Source organism: Saccoglossus kowalevskii, chromosome 1 (genome assembly GCF_978046115.1).
Source record: "Saccoglossus kowalevskii chromosome 1, keSacKowa6.1, whole genome shotgun sequence".
NCBI classification, from domain to species: domain Eukaryota; kingdom Metazoa; phylum Hemichordata; class Enteropneusta; family Harrimaniidae; genus Saccoglossus; species Saccoglossus kowalevskii.
The window spans coordinates 2,951,732-2,975,820 of record NC_140641.1 but is presented as its reverse complement, the minus strand read 5'-3'; the positions used below and the strand labels follow the sequence as shown (position 1 = coordinate 2,975,820).

General features: G+C 40.3%; 1 protein-coding gene across 1 annotated transcript in view; it reads left to right on the top strand.

Moving 5' to 3' along the window:
- The window catches only part of LOC102802679 (atrial natriuretic peptide receptor 1-like), an 85,267-nt gene that overhangs the window by 59,370 nt on the left and 1,808 nt on the right, over positions 1 to 24,089 (top strand). Inside the window, exons 6-16 of the mRNA XM_085502903.1 lie at positions 751 to 895; positions 1,194 to 1,278; positions 1,427 to 1,526; positions 2,169 to 2,234; positions 3,521 to 3,598; positions 3,760 to 3,864; positions 4,013 to 4,084; positions 5,049 to 5,217; positions 6,268 to 6,423; positions 23,431 to 23,608; positions 23,889 to 24,032. Coding sequence (XP_085359029.1) covers positions 751 to 895; positions 1,194 to 1,278; positions 1,427 to 1,526; positions 2,169 to 2,234; positions 3,521 to 3,598; positions 3,760 to 3,864; positions 4,013 to 4,084; positions 5,049 to 5,217; positions 6,268 to 6,423; positions 23,431 to 23,608; positions 23,889 to 24,032 — 1,298 coding nt within the window. The remainder of the gene's footprint in view (positions 1 to 750; positions 896 to 1,193; positions 1,279 to 1,426; positions 1,527 to 2,168; positions 2,235 to 3,520; positions 3,599 to 3,759; positions 3,865 to 4,012; positions 4,085 to 5,048; positions 5,218 to 6,267; positions 6,424 to 23,430; positions 23,609 to 23,888; positions 24,033 to 24,089) is intronic.

Here is a 24,089-nt window from a genome sequence, read left to right as displayed (position 1 = left end):
TTTTAGATCTCATCGTAATATCATATAATTATATTTTATGATGTGTTCTGCAAAGTTTAAATGTTAAATGTTTCCAGAATTCTCGCAAATGCATCGTATGTGCTGGCCTCGACGGTGATATTACATCGCATCCGAGGCATTTGAAAAGCATTAGGTTATTTCCTACGGCGCAGAGTCGAGCTAATAATGGTGCCAATTCTGTAATTGCAGTACGCTGTTTCGTTTTAATTCGATTTATATATATATATATAAGTGCTCAATACAAAGTATTTGTAGAGCAGGTGAATACGGTGATAGAGGAATTAATACACAACTACATGAATATTGAAACTCGACAGCACTGTTTCGTAAGGTACAGGTACCTCACTCATCAGGAGCATTATGTTTAATGATTCACTGCACCAAAGATCATACATAATAAGCTTCGCAAATTAACATATTAATTAAAATTAAATAGAAAGTTTAATTGTTACATGTATGTATCAATTAAACAATTAAACTTTCTATATACATATTAAAACATGTAAGCGATATAAGAATATAATAAATATAGTACACGCGACATGCCCTATATATATATATATATATATATATATATATATATATATATATATATATATATATATATATATATATATATATATGTATATATATATATGTCGCGTGTACTATATTTATTATATTCTTATATCGCTTACATGTTTTAATGTTTGAGTGGGTGAAACATACACAATCGGCTCTTTTTTTAAGATGGTTACTGTTGCGAAATACTATGGCAAACGGAAGTTATACGAACCTGTTCCAGGAGTTGAGATTGAGTGGCCATCTGGCACAGTCACAGCTCCTCTTGACACACCAATTTGTGGCTTTCAAGGGGAGCTTTGTATCGAGAAGGGTTGGTATACATTCTCATTATATATTTGTGTGTAATTTTCGTATATACAGATAATATTTTGTACAAGAAAGAAAAAAACATTTGTTGAATATATAACATTTCACCGTTATGAAATTAATTCACAGTTGGATTGCCACACACAGTTTAATACTGCATGATATTTTTGCCTTTAAAACCTCAATCAAAATCAGGGACATAATCATTATTTTATTTGTAATTGTGACATAACTAAGACTGATTTTGTTAACTCACGTACTTAAAGACATGTTAGAGGTCCACGATGTGTTTTCTTTTCCAGAACCGATGAATCCCATAGCTATTATGGCAATTATAATATGCATTGTATTGGTGATATTAATGACGATATCTGCCGTATTTTATCGGTAAGTTCATCAAAATAACACTAGATGGTATATTATTATGTTTTCATTACAAGACGGATGTAACATCAGTCCGAATAAATACATACTATTAGTACCAAATCAAATCTATGTATAGTAGTCACACTCTGTTGATTCTACCTCTTTTAAGGCGATATAAACTCCAAAAGGAGATTGCAGAGATGCTTTGGAAGATATCTTCAGAAGATATTATATTTGAAGAAAAGAATTTCTTAAGTGGAGCTTCTAAGGTATATCAAAAATATTACGTCTACGCAGAAATATCGTCATATCATTACTTAGACATATCCCCACATATATATCTCGTATCCACATTGATTCAAATAAAAAGACTGTGACGAATCACTAGTCATATTATTTATTAGTTACAATTAAATGTTTAGATTATTGGATTTATCCCACATACTAGGAAAAGTGTTCAGGAAAAGCTATCAAAACAGACATTAGTGTAAGTACACGGTAAACATTATCAAATTGTTATCACTTTTTCATCAATTAACTAATGTTGAATAAAGAAAACTTCGATTTTACATAGTTGTTTAGAGTATGTGTCAAATCAACTCAACTCGATCCGACCCGAGCAAAGCTATTGCCCAAAACCTTGACGTTGAAAGAATTTTTTTTAAATTAAGTCAGTTTCAAACCCACATTTGCCCCTTACTTAAATCTAACAATACAAATAGAAGAAGCATTTTATAATTATGTCATATACTGTGTGTATACAGTGTAAACTAAATAGTATTTGTATTTCACCAGGCTTTCATTAAATGAAGTTTTCTTGTCAATTTGTATAAGGAATTGACTACATATACTACAAAATGTACTGCAATATTCATTATAGTTCTTACTATCAATTTATTTATTTATTGTAGATCTCTATACCATCCAGAATAGATGCGTCCGATGAGCAGGTTTTTGCAAAAATAGGAATTTATAGAGTAAGATTGGCATTTGATGATTATTATCTTAACATAATTCAAGTATATAAATAAAGCAATAGCATACTTATATGTGGTGCATTTGTGGTTTTGTCATGGTGCAGTCACAATGTAGTCATGGTAAAGTCACGGTATGCTAAAGGTACACTCGTAATGTAGCCATATTACACTCACAATGTAGCCATATTGCACTCACAATGTAGCAATATTGCAGCCACGATGTAGTCATATTGCAGTCACAATGTAGTCATATTGCAGTCACAATGTAGTCATATTGCAGTTACAATGTAGTCATATTGCTGTCACAATGTAGTCATATTGCAGTCACACTGTAGTCATATTGCAGTCACACTGTAGTCATAATGCAGTCACAATGTAGTCATATTGCAGTCACACTGCAGTCACAATGCAGTCACAATGTAGTCATATTGCAGTCACAATGTAGTCATATTGCAGTCACAAGGTAGTCATATTGCAGTCACAATGTAGTCATATTGCAGTCACAATGTAGTCATATTGCTGTCACAATGTAGTCATATTGCACTCACAATGTAGTCATATTGCAGTCACAATGTAGTCATATTGCAGTCACACTGTAGTCATATTGCAGTCATAATGTAGTCATATTGCAGTCACAATGTAGTCATATTACAGTCACATTGTAGTCATATTGCAGTCACAATGTAGTCATATTGCTGTCACAATGTAGTAATATTGCTGTCACAATGTAGTCATATTGCTGTCACACTGTAGTCATATTGCAGTCACAATGTAGTCATATTGCAGTCACAATGTAGTCATATTGCAGTCACAGTGTAGTCATATTGCAGTCACAATGTAGTCATATTGCTGTCACAATGTAGTAATATTGCTGTCACAATGTTGTCATATTGCTGTCACAATGTAGTCATATTGCAGTCACAAGGTAGTCATATTGCAGTCACAATGTAGTCATGATGCAATCACAGCATAGACACAGGAAAGTCACAGTACAATCTCGGTGCTGGCACAAGTAGTTTCTATATTCATAGTCTACCGCCCTCATAATAGATTATATTCGTGGAAATAAATTCTATATTTGCACAAGTTTGCACGGTTGTCAAGTGTAACATTTAACACAGCAATGTAACCTGAATCAGTATTTGGAAACTAATTGTGACTCTTGACAAGTTTTATTTGTGATTACTGTAAAGTTTTCTAGCTGATTTTGTCATATTCATACCACCTACAAAAATGCACAATTTTTAAAAACTTTAGAAAGTTATTTTTTTATCCTAAATACGTAGGGATCCAGGTATGCCCTCAAGCCAATTGAATCTCAGAAGATGACGTTGAACAAATCAATTCTTTTTGAATTAAAACAGGTAAGTATGTTGTTAATATTTGTTGTGGTGATTCTTAATTATTTTTGACAATTTAGTATATTATATATTTATACTAATCTCTAAAATAAGTGTATTTGAATAATATATAATATATATTGAACTATTATTAATAACAACACATCGTATTGTTGTCGTGATAGCTTCGAGAGATCAACCATTCTAATTTAACTCGATTCGTCGGTGCATGTGTTGATCCATCTTCGTCGTGTTTGGTGATAGAGTATTGCCCAAAAGGCAGTTTACAGGTATGATTAAATTTCTTGTTTCATGATCATCAGACACTTATTCGAAAAATCGACTATACGTAATGTAGTGAATACTATAAGTTTTGTGTGTTTGGTTTTGTTATATTTATTGTATTCCGTGCAGTTCTAATTATCGTGTCTTTGATAGGATATACTAGAGAATGAATCAATTAAACTTGATTGGATGTTCAGATACTCGCTGATCTTTGACATTGTTAAGGTAAATGTGTCCGTTTTGTTACATATGTGGATTATGCATAGGTCTGTATGGGTTTGTATGCATATATTTTCCAAACCGTGGACAAAATGATAGTGCTATTTTATTCCTGATATATATCCGGCAACTGTATTGTTACAATGAATTGCGGTTGGCGATTTCTTTAAGACATTGAAGAGATGTTATTGGCTTAACATTAACGTGACCCTATTGGTGCTCAGGTCTTCAATTAGTAGCAACTGAAGTTGGCTCAGTACACGAAATAGCATCATCTTAGGTGGATTATGTAATGTGAGGCTATCCTGATGTGTGTTATGATGGTTTGCATGTCTGCCAATTATTAGGTTCGTGCATTCGTATTAGGGAGAATCTCGTTGGTCCCGGGAAAGATGGAAGCTGTCCGTCCGATATACTCTTTCCTATCCTCATTGTCATTGCACGTAAAAGATCCAGTTGTCCTTGTCACAAATAGTAGCTTGTGTATACTTAATTTAGGTGTCCCTTATTTCTGAGTCATTCTGTAAATGGACCCCGTGTTTGTTATAGACGTATACGAGGGAAATATGCTTAAAGGGGAACCGTTCAATCCCTTGGATTGCACCAAAGAATCATGGGACACTATTGTTTATGTTGTTTACAATGTTAATCTATCTTTTGTTATCCATTGTTATTTTAATCCAGAAAGTAAATTTGTTGTAAAATTAATCTTAACTGGAAGGTGCCCCTTTAACCGATAAAATGCTGGATAAATCAGAATTATGTATATTAAATAATATGTGTTAATCGTTGTCTTAAGTAACCATTCAAAATAGCCATATGTTCATACAACATATCTTTACCGATAGCATACAAAAAATGGAACCAACTTACGTAGGATCGGTACATCTATATTTAAAAAAAAAGGTTTATATTAATAACAATTACTCGCATTAATGTAACATAATCACATCATTTGACTCCACAACAGGGAATGGAATTTATTCATAACAGTAGTATGAAAACACATGCCAACTTGAAATCGTCGAACTGCTTGGTGGACAGTAGATTTGTCTTGAAAGTGACCGATTTTGGCTTACACGAATGGAAAGATGCCATAGTGGACTTCAAATCTGCAGTCACCCACTCAGAGTACTACAGTAAGTTGATTGATTTTGTCTTGTTCTGTATGTCGTAATGATTGTATTTAAATATGACATTAAGTTGTGACCTAAATGTTTGCATATTATCATATAAACATAAACATGTCATCAACCATATCTCGAGGAGGGCAAGGGTTATTTTAGTTCAACGTAATTGCAATATTTGTTTGTTCATACAACGTAAATTGAAAAAAATAAATTCCGTAATTCTGTAATCACAGGCTAGACGTACAACGTCAACCAAATATTTGTTTCGTACACTGTAAAAAATGGTTCCTTTTTCTCGGTACGTACTAGAATTTTTTAGGTTTTCTTTTTTAATTTTCCGTAAAATGTAAAATAGCCTTTATTTTCTCTGTAAACTGTAAACATTCAATTTTCACTGTATAAGCATCTTTTTTTCCTTGTAAATTGTAAAAAGCCCTTTTTATTTCCCGTAAAACTGTACCAGCTACCCCCGTCGCCCCTCTATCTTTTATGTTCATCTCCAATTGCAATCTACTTCACAGGGTCATTATGGGTTGGTGAAGTAGATTTTAAAATGGCTGACTCGTTTTATGTCAGGAAAAAAACATGTAATGTATTGCATTGCATTATTCTCTTCAATTGTTTTGGGTTTTCGAAGTTTAACAGGAAAACTTTTTTGTCTTACTATTCAATAGTTCTCGTCCAGTTTCCGGACAATAGACAACCAAATACAAACAGGAACCACCCCTCGCCGATGCGGTAGAAATGATATGATACGTAGTAGATTCTTGCAATAACTGCAGTACTGTTTTAAATGCAGCTAGCAAGTGCTGCCGCAGCACTATAATTCCAATACATGCACTTAAGCACTTGGATTGCGTTAGAGGGCAGCATACACAAACAGATACACGAGACACACATTATATTAAATCCGGGACTCTACAATATCACTTATATGAAAACTGGTGCAGTAATTATCATTTGTTCTGAGCCTTTCCTTTAACAGTTTAATACATTTGATTCTGCTAAATGTAGAATGACTCATTACCTTTTATACATTACATTGTGTACTATATCCAGCTCTGTTATGGCGGTCTCCGGAGTTATTACGTCACCCAATAACCAGAGGAAGTCAGAAAGGGGATGTGTATAGTTTTGGGATTATTTTACAAGAAATAATCACTAGAACCGGACCATTTGATCACGAACTGGGGGATGATTGTATGGCACCACAAGGTATGGATTACAAAACAATGTAAACATGGGTTGGTGTCTGTTATAATACTACGTTAATGTATATATAGCTAATTGAGATAACTGTATGTAATTAGCATATGTTACGCTATCTGTGGCACTGTCTATGTGTTAGTCAAGACCATGTATTTCTTTTGTGTTATGTGTTAGTTTTTATCGCGTCCCTCTTCTCGTGTTATCATCTTATTGAGACAGTCTCAGCCTCTTGGCATTTAGACCTAGTTAATATCACCCACATTTTTTAATTGTTATGATCTTATTGAAGTTGTCTCAGTCTCCCTGTGTTATAGAATACCCGAGGATCCTCCACATTTTTGTGATAAAATGCTCCACCTTCTAGGTGTTGTATATATTTCTTATGTCCACTTGAGACTCTGTCCGTTTTATATAACTGACATTATTGTTTTAGAGATCGCGTCTACTTGCACACGATAAGCGTTCATCGTTTCATACATTTTATGCATTCACCATTACATGATAGGCATTCGCCATTACATGATAGGCATTCACAATTACAAGATAGGCAGTCACCATTACATGATAGGCATTCATCATTACATGATAGGCATTCATCATTACATGATAAGCACTTACCATTATATGATAGGTATTCACCATTACACGATGGTATTACATGGTAGGCATTTGGCACAACGTGATAGGCATTCAAAATTACAAGGTAGGCATTTGGCACAACGTGATAGGCATTCACAATTACAAGGTAGGCATTTGGCACAACGTGATAGGCATTCACAATTACATGGTCGGCATTTGGCACAATGTGATAGGCATTCACAATTACATGGTAGGCATTTGGCACAATGTAATAGGCATTCACAATTACATGGTAGGCATTTGGCACAATGTGATAGGCATTCACAATTACATGGTAGGCATTTGGCACAACGTGATAGGCATTCACAATTACATGGTCGGCATTTGGCACAATGTGATAGGCATTCACAATTACATGGTAGGCATTTGGCACAATGTGATAGGCATTCACAATTACATGGTAGGCATTTGGCACAATGTAATAGGCATTCACAATTACATGGTAGGCATTTGGCACAACGTGATAGGCATTCACAATTACATGGTCGGCATTTGGCACAATGTGATAGGCATTCACAATTACATGGTAGGCATTTGGCACAATGTGATAGGCATTCACAATTACATGGTAGGCATTTGGCACAATGTGATAGGCATTCACAATTACATGATAGGCATTTGGCACAATGTAATAGGCATTCACAATTACATGGAAGGCATTTGGCACAATGTGATAGGCATTCACAATTACATGATAGGCACTTGGCACAACGTGATAGGCATTCACAATTACATGGTAGGAATTTGGCACAATGTGATAGGCATTCACAATTGAAAGATAGACATTTGGCACACATGAGAGGTATTCAAAATTACATGGTAGGCATTTGGCATAACGTTATAGGCATTCACAATTACATGGTAAGCATTTGGCACAACGTGATAGGCATTCACAATTACATGGTGGGAATTTGGCACAACGTGATAGGCATTCGCTACAACGTGATATGCATTCAGAGTTACATGATAAGCATTAACAATTACATGATAGGCATTCGCCATTACATAATAAGCATTCACCATTATATGAAAGGCATTCACCATTTCATAATAAGCATTCACCATTACATGATAGGCATTCACCTTTACATAATAAGCATTCACCATTACATGATATGCATGATAGGCATTCACCATTACATGATAGGCATTCACCATTACATGATAGGCATTCGCCACAACATGATAGGCATTCACCATTACATGGTAAACATTCACCATTACGTGATAGCCATTCACCATTATATGATAAGCATTCACCATTACAAGATAGGTATTCACCATTACATGATTAGCATTCACCATTACATGATAAGCATTCATCATTACATGATAGGCATTCACAATTACAAGATAGGCAGTCACCATTACATGATAGGCATTCATCATTACATGATAGGCATTCATCATTACATGATAAGCACTTACCATTATATGATAGGTATTCACCATTACACGATGGTATTACATGGTAGGCATTTGGCACAACGTGATAGGCATTCACAATTACATGGTCGGCATTTGGCACAATGTGATAGGCATTCACAATTACATGGTGGGAATTTGGCAGAACGTGATAGGCATTCGCTACAACGTGATATGCATTCAGAGTTACATGATAAGCATTCACAATTACATGATAGGCATTCACCATTACATAATAAGCATTCACCACTACATGATAGGCATTTACCATTACATAATAAGCATTCACCATTATTTGAAAGGCATTCACGATTTCATAATAAGCATTCACCATTACATGATAGGCATTCACCTTTACATAATAAGCATTCACCATTACATGATAAGCATTTACCATTACATGATAAGCATTTACCATGACATGATAGGTATGATAGGCATTCGCCATTACATGATAGGCATTCACCATTACATGATAGGCATTCGCCACAACAAGATAGGCATTCACCATTACATGGTAAACATTCACCATTACATGACAGGCATTCACCATATATGATAAGCATTCACCATTAGAAGATAGGCATTCACCACGACAAGATAGGTATTCGCCACAACGTGATAAGCAATCACCATTACATGATAGGCATTCACCATTACATGATAGGCATTCACCATTACATGATAGACAATTTCCATTACATGATAGGCATTCACCATTACATGATAAGCATTCATCATTACCTGATAGGCATTCACCATTACATGATAGGCATTCACCATTACATGATAGACATTCACCATTACATGATAGGCATTCGCCACAACAAGTCAGGCATTCACCATTACATGGTTAACATTGACCATTACATGATTGGCAATCACCATTACATGATTGGCATCCACCATTACATGATAGGCATTCACCATTACATGATAGGCATTCACCATTATATGATAGACAATTTCCATTACATGATTGGCATTCACCATTACATGATAGGCATTCACCATTACATGATAAGCATTCACCATTACATGATAAGCATTCATCATTACATGATAGGCATTCACCATTACATGATAGTTATTCACCATATCATGACAGGCATTCACTATTGCATGATAGGCATTCACAATTATATGATAGGCATTCACCATTATATGATAGGCATTCACCTGCATGCTAGACATTCACCATTACATGATAGTTATTCACCATTACATGATAGGCATTCACCATTACATGATGATCATTCACCATTACATGACAGGCAAACACCAATATATGATAGGCTTTCACCATTATATGATATTCATTCACCATTATATGATAGGCATTCACCTACATGATAGACATTTATCATAACATGATAGACATTCACCATTACATGATAGTTATTCACCATTACATGATAAGCATGCGCCATTACACGAAAAACGTTCACAGATGCATGATAGGCATTCACCATTACATGATAGGTATTCACCATTACATGATAAGCATTCAGCATTACTTGATAGGCATTCGCGATTACATGATAGGCATTCACGATTACATGATAAGCATTCCTCATTACATGATAGGCATTCACCATACATGATAGGCATTCACCATTACATAATAGGCATTCGGCAGCGCATGATAGGCATTCATCATTACATGATAGGCATTCACGATAACATGATATGCATTTACCATTACATAATATGCATTCACCATTATATGATAGGCATCCATCATTATATGATAGGCATTCACCATTACACGAGAGTTATTCACCATTTCATAATAAGCATTCACTATTACATCATAGGCATTCACCATTACATGAAAAGCATTCGCCATTACATGATAAGCATTCACCATTGCATGATAGAAATTCACATTTCATGATAGGCATTCACCATTTCATGATAGACATTCACAATTACATGATAGGCATTCACCATTACATGATAAGCATTCATCATTACATAATAGGCATTCACCATTACATGATAGGTATTCACCAATATATGATAAGCATTCACTATTACATGTTAGGCATTCTCCATTACGTGATAGGCATTCACCATTACATGATAAGGATTCACCATTGCGTGATAGGCATTCAACATTACGTGATATGCATTCACCATTACATGATAAGCATTCACCATTACAATATAGGCATTCACCATTACATGATAAGCATTCACCATTACATAATAAGCATTCATCATTACATGATAGGCATTCACCATTACATGATAGGCATTCGCCACAACAAGATAAGCATTCACCATTACATGGTAAACATTGACCATTACATGACAGGCAATCACCATTACATGATAGGCATTCACCATTACATGATAGGTATTCACCATTACATGATAGGCATTCACCATTACATAATAGACAATTTCCATTAGATGATTGGCATTCACCATTACATGATAGGCATTCACCATTACATGATAGTTATTCACCATATCATGACAGGCATTCACCATTGCATGATAGGCATTCACCATTATATGATAGGCATTCACCATTATATGATAGGCATTCACCTGCATGATAGGCATTCATCGTAACATGATAGGCATTCACCATAACATGATAGTTATTCACCATTACATGATAGGCATTCCCCATTACATGATGAGCATTCACCATTACATGACAGGCAAACACCAATATATGATAGGCTTTCACCGTTATATGATGTTCATTCACCATTATATGATAGGCATTCACCTGCATGATAGGCATTTATCATAACATGATAGACATTCAACATTACATGATAGTTATTCCCCATTACATGATAAGCATTCAGCATTACATGATAGGCATTCGCGATTACATGATAGGCATTCACGATTACATGATAGGCATTCCTCATTACATGATAGGCATTCACCATTACATAATAGGCATTCGGCAGCGCATGATAGTCATTCATCATTACATGATAGGCATTCACGATAACATGATATGCATTTACCATTACATAATATGCATTCACCATTATATGATCGGCATCCATCATTATATGATAGGCATTCACCATTAGACGAGAGTTATTCACCATTACATGATAAGCATTCACCATTACATGATAAACATCCATAGATGCATGATAGGCATTCACCATTATATTATAGGCATTCACCATTACATAATAGGCATTCAGCATTACATGATAAGCATTCACTATTACATCATAGGCATTCACCATTACATGATAAGCATTCGCAATTACATGATAAGCATTCACCATTACATGATAGAAATTCACATTTCATGATAGGCATTCACCATTTCATGATAGACATTCACAATTACATGATAGACATTCACCATTACATGATAAGCATTCATCATTACATAATAGGCATTCATCATTACATGATAAGCATTCATCATTACATAATAGGCATTCACCATTACATGATAGGCATTCACCATTACATGATAGACAATTTCCATTACATGATTGGCATTCACCATTACATGATAGGCATTCACCATTACATGATAAGCATTCACCATTACATGATAAGCATTCATCATTACATGATAGGCATTCACCATTACATGATAGTTATTCACCATATCATGACAGGCATTCACCATTACATGATAGGCATTCACCATTACATGATAGACAATTTCCATTACATGATAGGCACTCACCATTACATGATAGGCATTCACTATTACATGATAGGCATTCACCATTACATGATAGGTATTCACCATTACATGATAAGCATTCACCATTACATGATAAGCTTTTACCAATACATGATAGGCATTCACCATTACATGATAGTTATTCACCATTACATGACAGGCATTCACCAATACATGATAGGCATTCACAATTACATGATGAGCATTCACAATTACATGACAGGCACACACCAATATATGATAGGCATTCACCATTACATGATAGTCATTCACCATTACATGATGAGCATTCACCATTACCTGTCAGGCACACACCAATATATGATAGGCATTCACCATTATATGATAGGCATTCACCTGCATGATAGGCATTCATCATAACATGATAGGCATACACCATTACATGATAGTTATTCATCATTACATGATAGGCATTCACCATTACATGATGAGCATTCACAATTACATGACAGGCACACACCAATATGTGATAGGCATTCACCAGTATATGATAGGCATTCACCTGCATGATAGGCATTCATTATAACATGATAGGCATTCACCATTACATGATAGTTATTCACCATGACATGATAAGCATACGCCATTACACGATAAACATTCATAGATGCATGATATGTATTCATCATTACATGATAGGTATTCACCATTACATGATAAGCATTCAGCATTACATGATATGCATTCACGATTACACGATAGGCATTCGCCATTACATGATAGGCATTCATCATTACATGATAAGAATTCACCATTACATGATAAGTATTAACCATTTCATGATAGTCATTCACCATTACATGATAAGCATTCATCATTACATGATAGGCATTCACGATAACATGATAGGCATTTACCATTACATAATATGCATTCATCATTTCATGATAAACATTCATCATTATGTGATAGGCATTCACCATTACATGTTAGTTATTCACCATTACATGGTAAACATTCATAGATGCATGATAGGCATTCACCATTATATGATAGGCATTCACCATTACATAATAGGCATTCAGCATTACATGATAGGCATTCACCATTACATGATAGGTATTCACCATTACATGATAAGCATTCACCATTACATGATAAGCTTTCACCATTACATGATAGGCATTCACCATTACATGATAGTTATTCACCATTACATGACAGGCATTCACCATTACATGATAGGCATTCACAATTACATGATGAGCATTCAAAATTACATGACAGGCACACACCGATATATGATAGGCATTCACCATCATGTGATAGGCATTCACCAGTATATGATAGGCATTCACCTGCATGATAGGAATTCCTCATTACATGATAGGCATTCACCATTACATGATAAGCATTCACCATTTCATGATAAGCATTCACCATTGCATGATATACATTCACAATTACATGATTGACATTCACCATTACATGATAAGCATTCATCATTACATAATAGGCATTCACCATTACATGATAGGTATTCACCAATACACAATACGCATTCACTATTACATGTTAGGCATTCACCATTACGTGATAGGCATTCATCATTACATGATAAGCATTCACCATTACGTGATAGGCAGTCACCATGACGTGATAGGCATTCACCATTACAAGATAAGCATTCACCATTACAAGATAGGCATTCACCATTACATGATAAGCATTCACCATTTCATGATAAGCATTCACCATTGCATGATAGACATTCGCAATTACATGATAGACATTCACCATTACATGATAAGCATTCATCATTACATGATAGGCATTCACCATTATATGATAGGTATTCACCAATACATGATAAGCATTCACTATTACATGTTAGGCATTCACCTTTACGTGATAGGCATTCATCATTACATGATAAGCATTCACCATTACGTGATAGGCAGTCACCATTACGTGATAGGCATTCACCATTACATGATAAGCATTCACCATTACATGATATGTATTCACCATTACATGATAAGCATGCACCATTGGACGATAAACATTCATAGATGCATGATAGGCATTCACCATTATGTGATAGGCATTCACCATTACATGATAAGCATTCACCATTACGTGATAGGCATTCACCATTATGTGATAGACATTCACCATTAAATAATTAGGCATTCAACATTACATGATATGCATTCACCATTACATGATAAGCATGCACCATTACATAATAGGCATTCACCATTACATGATAGGCATTCGCAGCAACGTGGTTGGCATTCACAAGAACCACGAGACCAAAATTGCAAAACAAAAACCTAAAGTTCGAGAATACGTGAATACATTTTTTGACATTATGGAATAAATATCCAGACTATATACATATGACGTCTGAACTAAGCTAATGACAATAAATACAATGTTTTGAACGATTTTGAACGAACATTTTTTTCTGTATTTGGGACGATGTGGCAGTCGACCTTCAAATGCAAATATCTATTATGATTTGCTAGTAACGACAAATATGGTCTAGAATATAAACTTCCCACCTCTTTTTATTATGTTTATTAATCACTTGTATACAATATAGGATTGTGTGTGATAAATGAATGTGACAAATAATAGTTATTTGAAACGCCAATTGAATTAGTTGAATGTTAACATGCGTCATATGATGAATGAAATTGTAGTGTAATGAACACAAAGAAGCTGTCATTATAGTAATTAGTTTCTTTGGCAGTTTCGAAACTTTGAATAGAGATTAAATTCATATTTATAGATGACATTTATCGTTAAAAAACACGATGAATAACAACATGGCTAGTGGAAGTACATATCAGTAAAACAAAATTGTAATTATACTTAGAAATATCAGGTATTGCTAATGCTAAGCTTTATAATTTTTAAATAAACTTAAACATTTATGTTTTAGCCAGCATATGGAAACTATTATACTATTTATGCAACACATCATTCAATTTACTTCATTGAGTTGAATTATTTTGAATGAAGAAACAAATATGTTAGATATTTATTAATAGAACATTTAGTATATCATACCCTATGACCATGACAGCCAATCAGATTCGCACATTACAGGTAGACATATTCCTGTTGCGACCAGCTGCCATATTTGTATGTCCACCTTCCCCCGAATTTACCCTATTCACGCCTGCCCAAGGAGACGCAAAACGCGGCAATATTTATGGAATGGTTAGTTGCCAGGTTTGCGTTCACTATTTGACTATCTTATTAAAAAGAAAGCTGGGATTTTGTAGCGATTTCGCATGATTTTAGTTTCGCCAGCGCGCTTTACTACGCACTTTGAGACATTCGATCTGCGATTGCGTAGTTCGTCTATCTAAGAATCTGAGAGTCGTGGATTTGTTCTGATTTTGTTACGTATTTTGTTTCTTTTGGTAATATACCGACTTATTATGTACAGTGTATTTGTTGAAAGAGAATGAATGGTGTTGACATAAACATATACTCGTGTGCAGCTCTTTTCATGTTCTAATGCGAATTAATTCTTCCTCAGGCTTAAGCTACTAAAATTAGGTTTATCAAAGAACGATTTGACCCTCCCCACCCCAAAACAAAACAATAATGTAATTATATTGATTACAGAAAAAGTCTTATCAATGTTAAAATATTTCTTACATTTTTAGTTACATGTATCATTATTAGGGAGGGAGCTCTTCACCGGCTAATTTGTTTAATACAACCGCGTATTCAGTATATATGAATGAGATGGTATTTTGAAGGATATGGAACAAATTCAATAAAATGAATAAAATAGCATGCCATGGCTTATTTTTGTGTCCAGTGAGTTTTGGGCCCTGTTCCCTATTATTACGATTGTTTGTGTATAACGTAGACGTTTAGAAAGACAACCTCCTAGTCGATACTGTACTGTATATTTATTGCATTAAATAAACAACATTGCTAGTAAAATAGCGGATTTACAACAGCCACACTAGAACCAGCATGAACATTAAAATCAACAATACAAGGTATTGCAGTTTGGACGACTACGGGGAAGAAGCTATGAACTTCAGGACCACCACCAGTACTGGAACAACTACGGGGAAGAAGCCATAAACCTCAGGACCACCACCAGTACTGGGACAACCATGGGGAAGAAGCCATGAACCTCAGGACCACCACCAGTACTGGGACAAACACGGGGAAGAAGCCATGAACCACAGGACCACCACCAGTATTGGGACAACCACGGGGAAGAAGCCATAAACCTCAGGACCACCACCAGTACTGGGACAACCATGGGGAAGAAGCCATGAACCTCAGGACCACCACCAGTACTGGGACAAACACGGGGAAGAAGCCATGAACCACAGGACCACCACCAGTATTGGGACAACCACGGGGAAGAAGCCATGAACCTCAGGACCACCACCAGTATTAGGACGACCACGGGGAAGAAGCCATGAACCTCAGGACCACCACCAGTACTGGGACAACCACGGGGAAGAAGCCACGAACCTCAGGACCACCACCAGTATTGGGACGACCACGGGGAAGAAGCCATGAACCTCAGGACAGCCACCAGTATTGGACGACCACGGGGGAGGAAGCCATGAACCTCAGGACCACCACCAGTATTGGACGACCACGGGGAAGAAGCCATGAACCTCAGGACAGCCACCAGTACTGGGACAACCACGGGGAAGAAGCCATGAACCTCAGGACCACCACCAGTATTGGGACGACCACGGGGAAGAAGCCATGAACCTCAGGACAGCCACCATTATTGGGACGACGACAGGGACGAAGCCATGAACCTCAGGACCACCACCAGTATTGGGACAACCACGGGAAAGAAGCCATGAACCTCAGGGCCACCACCAGTACTGGGACGACAACGGGGAAGAAGCCATGAACCTCAGGACAGCCACCAGTATTGGAACGACAATGGGGAAGAAGCCATGAACCTCAGGACAGCCACCAGTATTGGGACGACCACGGGGAAGAAGCCATGAACCTCAGGTCCACCACCAGTATTGGGACGACCACAGGGAAGAAGCTATGAACTTCAGGACCACCACCAGTATTGGGATGACCACGGAGAAGAAGCCACGAACCTCAGGATCACCACCAGTATTGGACGACCACGGGGAGGAAGCCATGAACCTCAGGACCACCACCAGTATTGGACGACCACGGGGAAAAAGCCATGAATCTCAGGACCACCAGTATTGGACGACCACGGGGAAGAGGCCATGAACCTCAGGACCACCACCAATACTGGAACAACCACGGGGAAGAAGCCATGAACCTCAGGACAACCACCAGTATTGGGATGACCACGGGGAAGAAGCCATGAACCTCAGGACCACCACCAGTACTGGGACGACCACGGGGAAGAAGCCATGAACCTCAGGACCACCACCAGTACTGGAACAACCACGGGGAAGAAGACATGAACCTCAGGACCACCACCAGTATTGGGACGACCAGGAGAAATGAAGCCATGAAACTCAGGACCACCACTAGTACTGGGACAACCACGGGGAAGAAGCCATGAACCTCAAGACCACCACCAGTATTGGGACGACAACGGGGAAGAAGCCATGAACCTCAGGACCACCACCAGTATTGGAACGACCACGAGGAAGAAGCCATGAACCTCAGGTCCACCATAAGTATTGGGATGACCACGGGGAAGAAGCCATGAATCACAGGACAGCCACCAGTATTGGGACGACAACGGGGAAGAAGCCATGAATCTCAGGACAGCCACCAGTATTGGGACGACAATGAGGAAGAAGCCATGAACCTCAGGACAGCCACCAGTATTGGGATGACAATGGGGAAGAGCCATGAACCTCAGGACAGCCACCAGTATTGGGACGACCACGGGGAAGAAGCCATGAACCTCAGGTCCACCACCAGTATTGGGACGACCACAGCGAAGAAGCTATGAACCTCAGGACCACCACCAGTATTGGGATGACCACGGAGAAGAAGCCACGAACCTCAGGATCACCACCAGTATTGGACGACCACGGGGAGGAAGCCATGAACCTCAGGACCACCACCAGTATTGGACGACCACAGGGAAAAAGCCATGAATCTCAGGACCACCACCAGTATTGGACGACCACGGGGAAGAGGCCATGAACCTCAAGACCACCACCAATACTGGAACAACCACGGGGAAGAAGCCATGAACCTCAGGACAACCACCAGTATTGGGATGACCACGGGGAAGAAGCCATGAACCTCAGGACCACCACCAGTACTGGGACGACCACGGGGAAGAAGCCATGAACCTCAGGACCACCACCAGTACTGGAACAACCACGGGGAAGAAGCCATGAACCTCAAGACCACCACCAGTATTGGGACGACAACGGGGAAGAAGCCATGAACCTCAGGACCACCACCAGTATTGGAACGACCACGATGAAGAAGCCATGAACCTCAGGTCCACCATAAGTATTGGGACGACCACGGGGAAGAAGCCATGAACCACAGGACAGCCACCAGTATTGGGACGACAACGGGGAAGAAGCCATGAATCTCAGGACAGCCACCAGTATTGGGACAACAACGGGGAAGAAGCCATGAACCTCAGGACAGCCACCAGTATTGGGACGACAATGGGGAAGAAGCCATGAACCTCAGGACAGCCACCAGTATTGGGACGACCACGGGGAAGAAGACATGAACCTCAGGACCACCACCAGTATTGGGACGACCACGAGGAATGAAGCCATGAACCTCAGGACCACCACCAGTACTGGGACAACCACGGGGAAGAATCCATGAACATCAAGACCACCACCAGTATTGGGACGACAATGGGGAAGAAGCCATGAACCTCAGGACCACCACCAGTACTGGGACAAACACGGGGAAGAAGCCATGAACCTCAGGACCACCACCAGTATTGGGACGACCACGGGGAAGAAGCATGAACCTCAGGACCACCACCAGTACTGGGACAACCACGGGGAAGAAGCCACGAACCTCAGGACCACCACCAGTATTGGGACGACCACGGGGAAGAAGCCATGAACCTCAGGACAGCCACCAGTATTGGACGACCACAGGGGAGGAAGCCATGAACCTCAGGACAGCCACCAGTATTGGGACGACGACAGGGACGAAGCCATGAACCTCAGGACCACCACCAGTATTGGGAAGACCACGGGGAAGAAGCCATGAACCTCAGGGCCACCACTACTACATGGACAACCACGGGGAAGAAGCCATGAACTTCAGGACCACCACCAGTATTGGGACGACCATGAGGAAGAAGCCATGAACCTCAGGTCCACCATAAGTATTGGGACGACCACGGGGAAGAAGCCATGAACCACAGGTCAGCCACCAGTATTGGGACGACAACGGGGAAGAAGCCATGAATCTCAGGACAGTCACCAGTATTGGGACGACAATGGGGAAGAAGCCATGAACCTCAGGACAGCCACCAATATTGGGACGACCACGGGGAAGAAGCCATGAACCTCAGGAATACCACCAGTACTGGGACAACCACGGGGAAGAAGCTATGAACCTCAGGACCACCACCAGTATTGGGACGACCACGGGGAAGAAGCCATGAACCTCAGGACCACCACCAGTACTGGGACAACCACGGAGAAGAAGCCACGAACCTCAGGACCACCACCAGTATTGGGACGACCACGGGGAAGAAGCCATGAACCTCAGGACAGCCACCAGTACTGGGACAACCACGGGGAAGAAGCCATGAACCTCAGGACAGCCACCAGTATTGGGACGACGACGGGAAAGAAGATATGAACCCCAGGACCACCACCAGTATTGGACGATCACGGGGAAGAAGCCATGAACCTCAGGACAGCCACCAGTATTGGAATGACCACGGGGAAGAAGCCATGAACCTCAGGACCACCACCAGTATTGGGACGATCACGGGGAAGAAGCCATGAACCTCAGGACAGCCACCAGTATTGGGACGACGACAGGGACGAAGCCATGAACCTCACGACCACCACCAGTATTGAGACGACCACGGGGAAGAAGCCATGAACCTCAGGGCCACCACCAGTACTGGGACAACCACGGGAAGAAGCCATGAATCTCAGGACAGCCACCAGTATTGGGACGACCACGGGGAAGAAGCCATGAATCTCAGGACAGCCACCAGTATTGGGACGACAACGGGGAAGAAGCCATGAACCTCAGGACAGCCACCAGTATTGGGATGACAATGGGGAAGAAGCCATGAACCTCAGGACAGCCACCAGTATTGGGACGACCACGGGGAAGAAGCCATGAATCTCAGGTCCACCACCAGTATTGGGACGACCACAGGGAAGAAGCTATGAACCTCAGGACCACCACCAGTATTGGGATGACCACGGAGAAGAAGCCACGAACCTCAGGATCAACACCAGTATTGGACGAACACGGGGAGGAAGCCATGAACCTCAGGACCACCACCAGTATTGGACGACCATGGGGAAAAGCCATGAATCTCAGGGCCACCACCAGTATTGGACGACCACGGGGAAGAGGCCATGAACCTCAGGACCACCACCAATACTGGAACAACCACGGGAAAGAAGCCATGAACCTCAGGACAACCACCAGTATTGGGATGACCACGGGGAAGAAGCCATGAACCTCAGGACCACCACCAGTACTGGGACGACCACGGGGAAGAAGCCATGAACCTCAGGACCACCACCAGTACTGGAACAACCACGGGGAAGAAGACATGAACCTCAGGACCACCACCAGTATTGGGACGACCACGGGGAAGAAGCCATGAACCTCAGGACCACCACCAGTACTGGGACAGCCACGGGGAAGAAGCCACGAACCTCAGGACAACCACCAGTATTGGTACGACCACGGGGAAGAGGCCATGAACCTCAGGACCACCAGCAATACTGGGACAACCACGGGGAAGAAGCCATGAACCTCATGACAACCACCAGTATTGGGATGACCACGGGGAAGAAGCCATGAACCTCAGGACCACCACCAGTCCTGGGACGACCACGGGGAAGAAGCCATGAACCTCAGGACCACCACCAGTACTGGAACAACCACGGGGAAGAAGACATGAACCTCAGGACCACCACCAGTATTGGGACGACCACGGGGAAGAAGCCATGAACCTCAGGACCACCACCAGTACTGGGACAACCACGGGGAAGAAGCCACGAACCTCAGGACAACCACCAGTATTGGGACGACCACGGGGAAGAGGCCATGAACCTCAGAACCACCACCAATACTGGGACAACCACAGGGAAGAAGCCATGAACCTCAGGACAACCACCAGTATTGGGACGACCACGGGGAAGAAGCCATGAACCTCAGGACCACCACCAGTACTGGGACGACCACGGGGAAGAAGCCATGAACCTCAGGACGACCACCAGTACTGGGACAACCACGGGGAAGAAGACATGAACCTCAGGACCAACACCAGTATTGGGACGACCACGGGGAAGAAGCCATTAACCTCAGGACCACCATAAGTATTGGGACGACCATGGGGAAGAAGCCATGAACCTCAGGACCACCATAAATATTGGGACGACCACGGGGAAGAAGCCATGAACCTCAGGACCACCACCAGTATTGGGACGACCACGGGGAAGAAGCCATGAACCTCAGGACCACCAGCAGTATTAGGACGACCACGGGGAAGAAGCCATGAACCTCAGGACCACCACCAGTAATGGGACGACCACGGGGAAGAGGCCATGAACCTCAGGACCACCATAAGTATTGGGACGACCACGGGGAAAAAGCCATGAACCTCAGGACCACCACCAGTATTGGGACGACCACGGGGAAGAAGCCATGAACCTCAGGACCACCACCAGTATTGGGACGACCACGGGGAAGAAGCCATGAACCTCAGGACCACCACCAGTATTAGGACGACCACGGGGAAGAAGCCATGAACCTCAGGACCACCACCAGTAATGGGACGACCACGGGGAAGAGGCCATGAACCTCAGGACCACCATAAGTATTGGGACGACCACGGGGAAGAAGCCATAGCCTCAGGACCACCACCAGTATTGGGACGACCACGGGGAAGAAGCCATGAACCTCAGGACCACCACCAGTATTGGGACGACCACGGGGAAGAAGCCATGAACCTCAGGACCACCACCAGTTTTGGGACGACCACCAGTATTGGGACGACCACGGGAAAGAAGCCATGAACCTCATGTCCACTATAAGTATTGGACGACCACGGGTAAGAAGCCATGAACCTCAGATCCACCACCAGTATTCCGACGACCCGGGGGAAGAAGCCATGAACCTCAGGACCACCACCAGTATTGGCCAAAGGTGTTCTTAAATTGCTACACCAAGCCGTAATCGGTCTTTGCTGGGACGTGGTGTATGATGTTAAATGTGTGATATAGGTATAAGCGCTAGTATGATACAATCAGTTGTACTATATTCATTCTAGAATTAATACAATTCTGTTATTAAAGTGACACCTTTCGTCCTGAGTATAACTAACCTCCTTCTGAAATTATGTATTATTGTTGTAAATCGTTATTCATGGAATAATTGGGGAAATACTTTGCATATGAAAATTACAATGACAATCGATAGGTTTGGGGTAAATTGAGGTGAAAATAAGATCAAGTATAGCTTGATTGAAGTTATTTATAAACTTGATAAGCAGAAATAATTCACCACGACCGCTTGACGTAGCACCATATTTACAGTATATGTACCCTACACAAAAATGTAAAAATGCTGTGGAAAGATGCGTAATCAGGACGAACACAGCTGCTTATAGCGAGTTGTTCTTCCAATGAACGTGAAACAACTACGATTACGGTGTAGATGCAGGTTTGTGGGCACTCGCTGTCCTATAAATATATTTTTGCATTTGTTCTATATTTAGACAGTCTAGGCTTCACGCTATTGAATTTACAAGGCTCGGTCACATGTGGTACATACGTGCTGTTCTGTTTTAGAACTGTGTCGAACAGGGTGTTGGTCACACGTGGTCCACGAACTAAACGATAAACGCTTCATCACGATAACACGCCTCTGTTGAAGGTATTTTACGTCTACAAAGTGATAGATTGTTCGAGTGTTCACACTACGTTCAGTGTTGCTCCAAATAATCGATACAATACATATAAATAAATGAATATAACCATATTGGTTTGCAATTCATATGAATTCAACCATGGACATATATTCAAACACGTTCTAATCTATAAGTACAAACAATGATATCAATATAATAACTAATATTTTTGTATTAAATTACAAAGACATTGTCAGACGAGTTTCCGATGGAGAATCTCCTCCTTTTCGACCATATATTAGTGCAGCAGAATCACCAGCTAACATTATACAACTTATGGAACAATGCTGGAGTGAAGATCCTACAAGTCGTCCAGATTTTCACAAACTTAAATCTATTGTAAAGAAAATGAATAGAGATCGAGGGTAAGAGAAATTTACAAGAACACAATATGAATACAAGTTGGTTGAAATATTTATAAATTATTTACTACCATGGCAACTCAGGGGCGGATCCAGCAAAATGTATTGGGAGGGGGGATCCAGGACTATAGGTCGAATACACGGAACCGTGCGATTCGGACGATGCTATGCGTAATCCAGATGCATTTTCATGCGTTTGGAGGGGGCCATGGCCCCCTTGCTCCCCCTCTGGATCCGCCACTGTGGCAACTTTTCATTAATACACTACTATTTTGTCATGCAGGAATAGTGACAATATTCTAGACAACTTACTCGATCGCATGGAACAGTATGCAAACAACTTGGAAGGTATTGTTGCACAAAGAACAGCGCAATTGGTAGAAGAACAAAAGAAATCAGAACAATTGCTTCATCAACTCTTACCAAAGTAAATATTTATATTCATCAGTTTCAGTGAATGTATATTGTAGTGTATTGAAAGAAA